This window comes from Erpetoichthys calabaricus, chromosome 4 (assembly GCF_900747795.2).
Source record: "Erpetoichthys calabaricus chromosome 4, fErpCal1.3, whole genome shotgun sequence".
Taxonomy (NCBI): domain Eukaryota; kingdom Metazoa; phylum Chordata; class Cladistia; order Polypteriformes; family Polypteridae; genus Erpetoichthys; species Erpetoichthys calabaricus.
In genome coordinates this window covers 236,338,180-236,351,140 of record NC_041397.2, presented here as the reverse complement: position 1 = coordinate 236,351,140, position 12,961 = coordinate 236,338,180, and the positions used below count along the sequence as shown (strand labels likewise).

The following is a 12,961-nucleotide window of genomic DNA, read 5'->3' as shown; positions in this document are numbered from 1 at the left end:
TTTGAGCATGGAAACGTTCGTACGCAACATTTCTGTGCGTACGCACCGTTTATACATGAGGCCCCAGGAGGGCTGCAGTGGCTGCAGGTTTTCCTTCTGGCCAGTTTCCTAATTAGAAGTCTTTGCTGATAATGAAACTGGAATTTAACTCTTTAGCTTGTTGGTACTTTACATCTTCCAAGAGATATTTTAATTGCACTGGAGAGTTTCCCCCTCTGAGAACATTATTCATGTGTTTGCGGACCAGAACAGATTTAAACTTGTCATTCCAATTCCTCTCTTGTTTATTTCTAAATTTTTTTTTTTTTTAACATGGATACCTCATGGCGTATATGTACGAGTTTAAAAGGAAGCACATTAGCCAGAACAGCTCCTGGTTTATTGGTTGTCTACATTTCATTATTAACTAATATCTGGGTAAGAAAACGGACAACAATTTAAAACTTAAATGCAGCTGCTAAAAACTAAAATACACATTTAAGGTCTCTGAATTGTAACAGGCAAGATAGATAGTTATTTAGTAGTAAATAAATTGATTGTAATTAAGAAATTGGTTGAAGTGAAAACCTGCAGCCACTGTTGACCTCCAGGACTGTAACTAAGGACCTCTGATCTACTGTATAACTAAAATTTGTCTATATTGAATGAAAGAGCTAACAAGGCATATAGTTAAGTACCAAGTTTAATTTCCAGCAAGGACTGAGTTCTAATTAGAAAACTGGCTGGAATGAAAACCTGTAGCCACTGCAGCCCCCCAAGACAGTGATTGAGGACCCCACTTCTAAGCTTTTTAATAGTGTATAACTAATATAAACACACATTGATTCTGAAATCATTTAGCAAATTAAATACTGGCAAATTAAAGACTGTGAAAGTAAAAATAGTAATGCATCCAAAAAAGAGCTGCATTTTATCTTCATTGTTTTAGAAATGTATTTATCTGTAGGTCTTTAATGATATCTTACAGTGTCTGCAAAATGCATTTATTGTTTTTGTTTTGTTAAGAATAAACAGTTAGCACTGCTGTCTCAAAAGTGCACCTGTGTTAACCTTTATATGTACTCATTGTTCACAAAGTTCTGTAGAGCCAGACTTAATAGTGACTATTTCTGTTTTATAGCTGAGGAGATCAAAAAACTCCGAAAGCAGAGGGAGGAATTGCGGAAAGAAAATGCACACTACATTGAATTATTGAAAGCAAATGGTATTAACTTCCTAGATGACCCCACTGTGCACTGGAAAAGAAAAATTAAGCGTGCCAAAGTGGCAATGGTAAGCCCTGCACACCAAGTGCAAGAAAGCATCATTGTCTATCCAAACAGCAGCAGGGTCAACACAAATGCTCAAGAACTGCCTGTGCAGAACATTGGATTTAATATTGGCCACAGTGTACCAAAGCAGCCAGAAGCCTCTACACCTACATCAAGCACTTGTAGTGTTTTTTCAGGAAGTCTTCCTAAAGTGTGTTGGACTGGAACCTTGCTTCAGAAATCAAATACACAGGATGTACCATGTACCAGGACTTTCAGTATAGCTTCTGGTGGGCAGTTATCTCCCACAGCTGTGCAGAATGTTCAACAATTGCCTGTAACTGTTTCTTGCACAAATGTTCAAAATTCTATTTTGGGCACTTTGGTTCAGAGTGAGCCCAGCATATCAACCAACAGTAGTAACCCATCTCAGACTAAAACTCAACCACCTATTCCGGCATCTGGTAGCACTTTAAAGGTTATATCCATTCAACCTCAGCAAGGAAGCCTCCCTTTTTTTCAGGAAAATTGTCCAACACCCCAGGAGAAAGTAATGCAACCCATTTTAAAAGTTTTGCCCTTGAGAACTTCTGTTTGTACTGTTCCAGTTGAGAGTCCAGCTCAGGTCACCATGTCTGCCTGCACTCTTCCTTACTTCAGTACTACTTCATCTTTTTCCTCTCCTTCTGCTGTAAACAAAGATCCCAATAATGTGATTGCCTTGAATAGGATGATCTCTTCTGCCAACACACAGACCACGTGGACTACACTGCATCTAGCAGGTAATACTGTACAGCCCTTGAATCACATGTCTTCTGGTATTTTGCCAACTTCAGGCAATGAAACTACCAACACAGCAACAGGAAACAACAGGACAGTACTTAATGGAAATTATGTTGCTACCGCTGAGTGCTCTACTGCAAGTCAGCAGACAAGCATACAGACTACTGCTGCTTCATTACCAACGGTACAGCCTCTGCCAGTACAGTCAGTGTTGCCACAGCCACAGGCTGCTGTCTTGTCCCTTGTTCAGGGAATGCAAGTTGTTCAAGTGACTAACTCTGTTAATACTACTGTCTCCCAACCTGTAAATAATCCAAATGTGGTCATTCTTCAGCCAGCTAATGGTGGTTCAGCACCAGCAATTGTCAGGGAAGCTGTATCTAATCAAACTCCCTGTCCACAAATAGTAATCATTCAAGCTGCAAATCCTAACCCAGTCCTTTCAACCCCGCTTTCTAATATCTCGCCTGCTTCTGTGCCATTTGTTAACCCAGTGGTTACTTCTTGCAGCTTGGCCCAGACCTCCTCTGTCCAGACTGTAGGGGGTAAGCAACTTGTGTACATTTTGCCTCGGCCATTTGGAGCTGCTGGAGCACAAACATTATCACAAAACCAGACCATTTCAGTCAATGGGCAGATGTTTGCCTTGCAGCCTCTAAAGCCTTCTCATGGGTTATCTAATCATGTGCAGTTTATTCAGCCTACAACTTGTGAGGATCCAAAGACCAATGTTGCCCTCAACACTTTTGGAGCCATTTCCAATCTAAATCAAAGCATTTTACAGATGGTCAGCCATAATACCACCACTGCCCAAACCAGTAACTCATCCTCAAGCAGCCTAGTTGTCACTGGCATGCCACCCAGTTGTAACCTTTCAGTTAGCAATACCACAGGAACTTTAAGCATATGCCCTAAAAGTAATGCTAAAAAAAATTCTGTGAAACACAGTTCACCCAAGATAAAAAAGACTTCATCAAAGAAAACGGTTTCTTGTAAAAATCCCCTTCCCAAGCAGACATCTTCATCACCAACGGTGCCAGACGCAACAATTCGGCCATCTATGGAGACACAGCTGCAGATAATAAAAGTGTCCACTTCCTTGTCTCCAGATCATTTAACACCGCCTTCTCAAACTTTTACATTCACATCAGGATCATCCCCAGTGCCTGTGACTTCTTCTGAACAGTCTCATCTTGTGCCAGACACCACTGAGGAGCATTCAGCTCAAAATGTGAACTCTTTAAACCAAAAATCATCTTCTTGTTCCCATACTACAGAGACCATCACAGAAATGCAGTCACATATTTATGCACCAGCATTGTGTGAGCAAGAATCTTCTACATCTGCTTTGCCTGCAGCCTTGTGTCAGAAAAGCCAGGAACCAAGTGTTTCCACCAATTCTAGTGCCAGTTCAGCCCCTGAGTCTTTGTCGTGCATGATAACCAGCATTTCTGAGCTATCTCCTCAAGTTTCTGTATCTTGTATAAATGCTCCATTACCAGCTGTCACATGTGAATCGAATGTGGTTGGTAATCCTAGCAATGGGCCAATTGTAGTTAGCAGACCTGACGTCTCAGCAGCTCCTATTCCTGCACCAGATCCTCAGATGCTCACAACTGAGTCCTCTGCCTTAACAGAAGCTCCAAGTAAAGTGATTTCACAATCCCCAGAGCATGTGGAAACTTCATTCAAAATGAAAGACAAAACATTAGCTCAGCAATTCAGCTCAGAAACAGATGGAAGTTATTCCTTGTCCAAAGAACATAATTCTGACATTACAACTGATAAACAGGACCACAACCAAGACATTTTATTGATACATTCAAAGGAAAATGTGTCTGAGCAGCAGGTATGTACTTTGGACCATGAAGCTGTTGGAAGTTCTTTGCTCATAAATCGTCAATCAGACTCCCCCATGTCTACTGGTTCTGGAAGTAGCCGCAGTTTTTCTGTGGCATCAATGCTTCCTAGTACCAGCAGAGAAGATGTTACTTGTGTTGGCTCATCCACAAATGCTTATAGCAGCTTTCCATTTTCCGAACAAGCAGACATCTTGGCTCTTGCTACCACTGCAATTTTTTGTCAAGAAAACCCAAACAGGAAGGATACAGGTAATGTGACTTTGAGCAGAGAGGGCCCTAGAGCCCAGCATAGCAAATTAAGACATGGCAGCCAACCACCTAAGACAGTGCAGGAAATACAAGAGAATATTCCAAAGCCACCTGAAGCACAGACGGGTCGACATCTTCCTCAAATTCAGTTAACCAATGACAAGTCAATTGAATCTGTTAACAGCAATTCCTCTGGGACAAACTTGACTCCTCATACTTCAAATTCAGAAGACAGCCTTAGTGTTAGTAATCTAATACATCATAGCACTCTGGCGCAGTCTTACATGGTTCAGCCAGCTGGTCAGACAGCCATTCCCCCTGTTAATTTACCAAGGCCATCATCTAGTTCTTTTACAAATCAATGTCCCAGACCAACACATGTGGTTGAATATTCTCATAAGAACCTTGGCATTCGAGGCCAGGCAGCTCATAATTTAATTCTGAAACAGAATAGTGAACATCACAAGGAAGCAAATAAGCGTTCCCCGCAGGATGATCTCCTGCCTGCTAAAAGGCAAAAGCCATGCCAGGTCAAATTGGTATTAGACAGGGCAGTGGAAAATATTCCTGAACATTCTCAGTTGATGGTCAACCAACAGCCCTCTAGTTCTACAATTTCAGTTAACAATAACCATGCACATCCAGATGGACTCAATTCATTGTTCCTTGCAAACAGTTTTATGAATTCTGCGCTGAGGCAGTCAGATGTCCACTGTGTACCCCAGACTTCGGTTCAGGACCCACAGCAGAGTCAGCAAACTGGTGGACAACATGTACAACAGCAGCATCCTCCACATATAGGGGTGCAAGCTGCACTTCATCTACATAACAATAATCTATACCAACAGCAGGAACAGCAGCAAATGCAAGGCCAAATCAGGGAAAGGCATCACATGTACCAGCTACAACAGCATCTTGCTCAGTCAGATGGTCAGTCAGTCTCGCAGCAGCAGCATCATAGTCTTCATCAGCAGAGAACCATGTCACAGGAGGTTCAGATGCAGAAGAAGAGAGGGCTTGTTCAGGCAAGTCAGGCAGTTCCACCACTTTCCTTACAAACTAAGCAACACCACTCGGGTCAGAATGAACAGAGTCTTCAACAGAAAACTGTGGGACAGCAACCACAACATTCCCACCATCCACAACTCCAGCAACAGATACAACAACAGCATTTTACCAGTGTTCTTCAGGAAAAGAGTTGTGAGAACCCCTCCACAAGCAGGGGCCATCATTCTGCTCACCCTCAAAATCATCTCACGCAGGACATGCTTCACCAACAGCGACAACAGCAGCAGCCAGATGGTAGCAGTGCCCCAGCACAGAGTCAGATGCAGAGACTCATGACCTCTCACACTGTAGATCAACAGATGACATCACAACCAAGTACTGTATCCCGATCTTCTGAAATTTCTTGTGCTCCACCTAGGCAAGAACGTAACCGGATATCAAGTTATTCTGCTGAAGCCCTTATTGGTAAATCTACCTCATCTGCGGATCAGAGAATGGGTATGTCTATTCAAGGGCCTCGTACAAACCAGGAGCAGTCTGATATGAGATCATATATTGATGCTTCTAGAAATAAAGGCATAGTGCACAATATTCAGAATCGGATATCGGTGGAACACACAGTAGCACCTGACATCCAACGAGTCAATGAATGTGCATCTTTTAAGACCATTGGCACAAGTCAGCATCAGCTGGGTACCTTTGAGGTACAGGCTTCACGCAATAGTGAGATGGTAGTAAAAACTGTGTCTTCACACAACAGAGGTGCCCAGTCACAAAGCTTTAGAATAAGTCAAGTGGCAGCCATAGAAAGGCAGCAAAGAGTGCCTTACCAGTCTGCTCAGGGCCTCCAGGCAGGAGGTGGCATTCCTGCAAGGGAAAATGAGAATTCGTGCCATCAGAGCTTCATGCAGAGTCTGTTGTCCCCTCACCTTGCAGAACAGATAAGCGCAAATCAGAGGATTTCTGATCACCAGAGGAATTCCCAGTGCTGCCCACCCGTTAGTATGGAGTATACCTGTCCACCAGCAAGGGAAACAAGCCATCTTAGAAGAGAGAATGACAGTCAGAACAGAGAAAGTTGTGAGATGCCTTTAAGTGCTGTTAGTTCCAGGAACAACTCCATAAGTATTTCTTTTTCTAGCTCTTCAACAACTGGGGAAATACAAGGCAAAAATACCAGTCCTAATGTAGCAGCTCAGAAGCCCAGCTCCATGCGAATAAATGATAGCCAAGGAAACAAAGGACATCTAAACCAGCAAGTCAGCAGTAATATGCATGTCACCACTGTGAGGCCTGTTCTGTCACATTCAGCTGTCTCCCATGGGGGCTCAGAGCAGGGCCCTTCTGATACTCGACCACTAAATTCTTCTGTTGGCCACCGTTCCCGGCACCCTGCACAAGACAACCAAAGCCCCAAAATACGTCCCACTGAAAGAACCAGATCTGCTAACCAGAGGCAAGGAAACACATTTGATTCTAACCATCTTCCTTTGCCCTCTGGCGGCAGTATGATTTTGGGCCGCCAGCAAACAGCTGCAGAGAGGAGAGGCAGCATTGTGCGATTCATGGCGGATAGCTCTCAAGTGTCAGCAGACAATTTAGGAACTGACCAGCATACTTTTGGCTTTCCCTTTATTCCTGAAGGTGGGATGAATGCCCCAATCAATGCTAATGCCTCTTTTATCCCTCCAGTAACACAGTCAGGCTCTACTCGAACCCCAGCTATCATACCAGTGGAACCCCAGAACACTCTCCCATCATTTTACCCACCCTACTCTCCAGCTGCCCACCCCAGTCTTTCCAATGATATCTCACTTCCTTACTTCTCCAACCAAATGTTCACCAGTCCTAGTACAGAAAAGGCCAATACTGGAACTCTTAATAACCGTTTCAGTTCAATTTTGTCACCCCCTCGCCCTGTTGGCTTTGCACAGCCCAGTTTTCCTTTACTGCCTGATATGCCCCCCATGCCAATGGCCAACGCCTCTGGCATCACGCCCCATCTCTCTAATTTTAACTTGACTTCCCTTTTTCCAGAAATTGCAACTGCCTTACCTCCAGATGGCTCTACAATGCCCATGTCACCTTTATTATCACTGACAAATGCTGCATCTTCTGACACAACAAAACAATCCACCAATCGACCTGCACACAATATAAGCCATATTTTGGGCCATGATGGGAGTTCAGCTGTGTGACAGGAGCTGCTACATTTTTTTTTCAATTGTGTCTTAACTACTCTTAACAAATAGAATTTTGTTTTCGCCTGTGTTTTGTTATATGGACTTACCCTACACAAAGTAAGTTATTTTTTAAAAAATTGCTTTTGAAAAAGTGTTTTAGGTAGACAGTGGTAATAGAGAAGCGTTCTGTTTCTAGCTCTTCACTTTCTTACTGAGGTACACTTTTTTTGTTTGTTACTGTAAATGTCCTGTTTCTTTGGTGTCTGATAATGTGTTTGCACTTGAGCCAGCTAATCCATTCTGTCTGAAGTTGTGACTTCACGTTAGGTACATCTGAACTTTAGTTCATGCACTAGAGCCTTAGGATGTAATTAGCCATTACTACATTTTTGAACACCCTCATACATGAATATTTTTCAGCATTATCCAAATTAATCAAATTAGAGAAGTAGTATGACACGTACTTCTGGGGGAAAAAATAATTAATGAAATGCTTTTATTTTTTTCTCACCCCAGATTTATCTCTGTGCATAGAATATTTGTAGAACCATTCATATGTGATTTGAAGGATTTTTAAATTAGGTAAATGAAACACACATTTTTATTAAAACATTACGGTACGTCAGTCCTAAATACCATAAGAATCTCCACACATTTTCTCTTAAGGTGATTATTCATGTTAGACATTTTGCTTGTAGTGGAGTTGATGAACTCCGCTGGTAGGTAACTTTGTGCAGATGGCTCAGGCAGATACAGCTCAGGTCATTTTTACACTGTTCAAGAACTACCAAGTCATTACTGTGCAGTTATAGGAGTTGACAGGTAAGTGTAGTTGAGGGTATCGAGACCTGATCACAGGATCTGTGTAAAAATTTCTGTTGCACTTTGTGCTTTGGAAGCCCAAAATATCTTGAGAAAATGTGTCATTGCATTCATCCTGCATTGTGAATGCATTATTTATTGGTGAAATGTAATATTTGAAGGCATACATGCATACTCGAGTCTTTTTAGGTCACATTGGATTGAATTCAATAGTATCATTTACTGGACAAGAATTATCCAAGAAGCAAGAACGCAGAGCTTCCTTAACTGATTTAACCTTGTGGGTATCATTTTAATGTGCAGGCTAAGTATTTTCTGCCCCATGTCCCAGCAGAATGGTGAATTCTGAGAATGAAGGATTTATTCTTATTACCATCCCTTCTGAAGGTTTCTCCAAATTATAAAGGCTAGTGCTGTGTTTGTGTTTCATGACATGGTTTCTTTCACAGTGTTAATCCTCAGTAAGGGAAGATGGTTGAAATCACTGGGCACTAACACATCAGAGCAAATGCGACAACGCTGTGCGCACTCTGTTCATGCTTTCGATTCAGCATATTGAAATTTTTTAATGTCTTTTTTTAATTAGTTGAGTATCAGTTTTCATTCAAACTATCAAATTATTTTAAACCAGATGTTTAAAGAAATTTAGAAAGCTCAATGTTTTGACTTCCATTTCTTCTTTCATGTTTTTTTTTTTTTTTTATCATTTTTGGGTTTTTTTTTCCAGTCAGTGAGACCTTGATGTCATTGTCCCTGAATTCTTAGTTGCACTTAACAGTTTTAATGAATACATTTGTAACAGTACCCCCCCACACACACACTTTTTATCTCTTGACACGTTTAGTGCTCATCGTAAGAAATCCCGCTTGAGTTATGAGTGGTCACTGTTTGTATTATCAGTACTTACATATAAGTGCTCGGCATTGACGATGGGCAACAGATAATAAAAATGACTCTACACTGAACGAGATCAGCAAAAAGGAAAGGGGGACTCTAAAGTAAAATAGTACTTTTTATATTGCAATCATGATTTTCATCTAGTGACTAAATCAGAATGTAACTACATACTAATCAGAGCTAGTGAAGATGGTTGACAGGAAAATTTTTTTTGAGTAATTTTGCACTCTTAAATTTGATTTCTGTTTTGTGTTTTCTTATTCCATTGTTAATTGCACTTTCTACTTCTGAGTCAGAAACCTTTTTCCCAAAGCCTTAACTTGTATAAATAGTCAAAAATGGGATCATTTTATGGTGGTGAACCTAATGGCTCTGTGGCACTACCATCAGGAGCCAGGCAGAAGCAGGCTTAGCTTGGTTCCCATTTTATTTGTGGTACTTTTCTTTTTCTAAACCGTGGGGTTTCCTGACCTGCTTGGTTTGTTCCTTATGTACGTAGAGTCCATCCTGGCTGGGAAAATGTCTCAAGCTTGGTGATTTTTCAGTCACTTGATAGGTTTCGCCAGTTGTGTCTGCACTCTGCAGTTTCATTGCTCAGTGCTTGATTTCAAAGTGTCTCAGTTTAGTTGGTTGAATTTGTTTTGTTTTGTGTGGTGGTAGCCATTGTGTAAAAATGGGGTCCTGAGAGCTCTGACTTGGACCGTACCCAGGGCTTATAAAAACTACTTACCCTCTTGGAAGTTTTTACACTTTTATTATTATGCAGCATTGAATCACAGTGGATTTAATTTGGCATTTTGACAGATAGATAGATAGATAGATACTTTATTAATCCCAAGGGAAATTCACATACTCCAGCAGAAAAGCACTCCTTAATGGCAAAGTGACAACAGATCTGGAAAATAATCTAAATTAATTACCAATACAAAATCTAAAGTAATGGCATAATTATTGACTCAAGTCATCTGTTGTGCAGATGCGTCTTTGGCCACATTTCCAGCTTGAAGTCTGTGTGCACAGGTCATCATTTTGCACTTTCTTCTTTGCTAAATTCCTCAAGCTGTGTGACGTTGCATGGGGCTTGTGAATGAAGAGCCTTTCTCAAGTCTGGTCACAAATTCTCAGTTGAATTGAGAGCTGGACGGTGACTCGACCACTCCAGGGCATCAACATTGTTTTTAAACAATTCCTGTCTAGTTTTGGCTTACTGCTTGGAGACGTTAGCTTGCTAGAAAAAAAAAAAAAGCCGTGGGTTGGTTTCATACTTCATCAGGTTTTCCTCCAGGATGCTCCTGTATTTGTCTAACCCTCTACACTTAATAGCCTTCCGGGGTCTGCTGCAAAGAAGCATTCTGACAGCATGGCACTGGCACTGCTATGCCTCATGAAGGGGGTGATGCGTTTTTGATAATGGCCACTTAGTCTGGTGGCCAAAATGCTCCTTCTTCTGGCAGACGTCGGTGTCTCCTGTACACCTCCTGGCAAACGGTGTGTGTGTTGTAACAGTGGCTTTATCATTCATAAAGCTGTGACATGCGAAACACTCGGGTAACCTTTAGTTGCAGTATGCACAGTCTCGAGCACTGTAGCTTGTAACTCCATTAGTGTCATCACAGGTTTATTGGTGACCTTCGTTGCTAGTTGTCTTCTTACACACTCAGTTTGTGTCGATGACCTGCTGTAGGCAGAATTACAGCTCTGCCATACTTGTTCCCATTTCTTAATGATTAACTGGACTCCAAGGAATATTCGGTGACTTGGATATTCTTATTTCCATCCTCAACTTGTACTTTGCAGGTTGCTTGGAGTGTTCTTTTGATGTTAGGCAACGATACTGACGTGCCATGAGTTGGACCCTCCAGATAAGGTGCACAGTCAGCTGACTGTGGTCTCCATTGAACTAATTATGTGACTTTTAAAACCACTTGGCTACAGCAGTGATGATTTAGGAGTGTCATATTAAACGGAGTAAATACATATGCAGTCAGTTATTTGGTGTTTTATATTTGTAATCAGCTTAGACCACTTTGTTTTCAGTTTGAAATTAAAGCGTCCTCCTCTGTTGAGTAGTGTCTAAAAGCCAAATGAAATGCTTTGTGATTCAATGATGTATGACAATGAAATGTGAAATTGTGCGAGGGGTGAGTGCTTTTGATAGGCAATGCATAGGTGAACATTAAAAAAAGGAAGAAGAAATGAGCACAGCCTGAAATGGAGCCAAGAAAAAATGAAAAGGTTGACGACAAGAGGAGTTTTTGAAATGTAAAAAGAACATTTACTACTTGTGGTTATTTTGTGTAGTCAATGCCCAAGAAAAGCATCCTAAGGTTTCTTGCTTGTAATGGGATAACACCTGAAACTGCAGTCGGCCTCAATGGGGGGTACCCAGTGGTGGTGTAAATAGGCCCACTGTGCCCTGAGAGGTTTTGTATTATTATGAGTTTAGTGTGATAGAATTATGGAAAGCGTATACCCTGTGGGCGGCATTGGTACTTTAAACAACTTGCCTTTATTATTCATCCAAGTGTGCTTTTTGTAAATTGGGCTTCAACCGCCTCTGTGTAGTTAACATTGTGCTTTGCAATCCGCGCCGTTGCCTGCAGGTGGCGCTGTGAGCTTTTCTTTCCTTTAGCTCGCCTCCTTGACGTGTTTGTGCCTTGCGGTTAGTGGACGAGGATGTCTTGGGGTTGCTGTTCTTTTTGGCAGAGCAGAACACGATACACAAGCTGAAGCCAACTGCTCCTGTTTAGTTCACATGTAGCAGAAATTTGCCCTTTTTTTCTGCTTTTGACGCACATAGAATATACCGTCTAGTTCGGTAAAGAAGGAGGTGAAATGCGAGTTACCAGTGTAGGAGAGGGCTGCCTTAACTTGGTTCACTTCTTGCCATTTCGAGCCCTGAGCTGATCTGTCCGAGTCGGAGTCAGACTTTGCTTCCTTAGTGTTTATGCCAGGTGATGAGTCTCCCTGGTTGGTGTTGTCCGCTTTTGAATGAGCCCTCGTAGCCCCTGGCGACACCTAAAGGACTCCCTCTAAGTGGACATCAGTGTGCGACTGGAGCAGATACTTCAGAAGAATGGATGGGTAGAACTGGCTGGCGGCTTTGTCCTTCTCCAATATGATATTTGACATTGATTTTAACACGTACGCCATGTCATTGCTGGCACAGGAGCTGCACAGTGGATCCTGCAGGGGTGTCGCGTTTGGGAATGGAAGGACAGTGTGGCTTGAGGGACATTTAACACTACTTTGTTTTAAGTTTTGGATGTTGCCTCTCTGGATTTAATGATGGCATTGCGATTGCTTTGTCACTTGAGAATGGCGGGGGGTTGGCAGGTGGGCTGTCACTGTAATCTAAATGGTGTAAATTTAAATATAGAACCTCGTAAGGAATTGTATAGACCTGTAACATAATTTTAATATACCTTTGTATTGCTTGTACATATTGTAAATAGACAGATATTATTATTAAAGAGATTTTTATTTAGAAAAAAAAGCTGGCTTTTTTGTATTCCATTAAGATGGCTCTTCTCTTCCGTTCACCTGGCAGTAAACTCTCCAGCTTTTTGAACCCGATTGTGTTACTGCATCAGCCTGCTGCCTCCAGTCGGCGAGTGTTTGTGGTAGTTTTGGCCACCAGAGGGAGGTGTTGTCCTTTTTTTTTTGGTAGTTGAGGCCACATTCTTGGGAGCCTGCATGTCTCGCCCTCCAGACTGTGAAGGAACGGCATTTTAATGAGCTGGAGAGTCGAACTTCACTCGGCACTCTGTCGGTCCAGCTGCCAGTTTATTCAGACGTTCCACACCTGAATGGCCTCCGAGTTCATTAAAACCAACCAGAGCCGAGACAACAGTAGCGGCTCCTTACCGAGGTGGCCCGGCGGCTCCAGAAATCGGGAAAGGGTTGA

At 42.0% G+C, this 12,961-nt stretch overlaps 1 protein-coding gene across 1 annotated transcript in view; it reads left to right on the top strand.

The window, feature by feature from the left end:
• LOC114650676 (basic helix-loop-helix domain-containing protein USF3) overlaps positions 1 to 12,545 on the top strand; it is a 43,573-nt gene extending 31,028 nt beyond the window's left edge. The window contains exon 7 of the mRNA XM_028800461.2: positions 1,121 to 12,545. Within this exon, the coding sequence (XP_028656294.2) occupies positions 1,121 to 7,350 (6,230 nt within the window). The 3' untranslated portion in view covers positions 7,351 to 12,545. The remainder of the gene's footprint in view (positions 1 to 1,120) is intronic.
• The last annotated feature ends 416 nt before the right edge of the window (positions 12,546 to 12,961 follow it).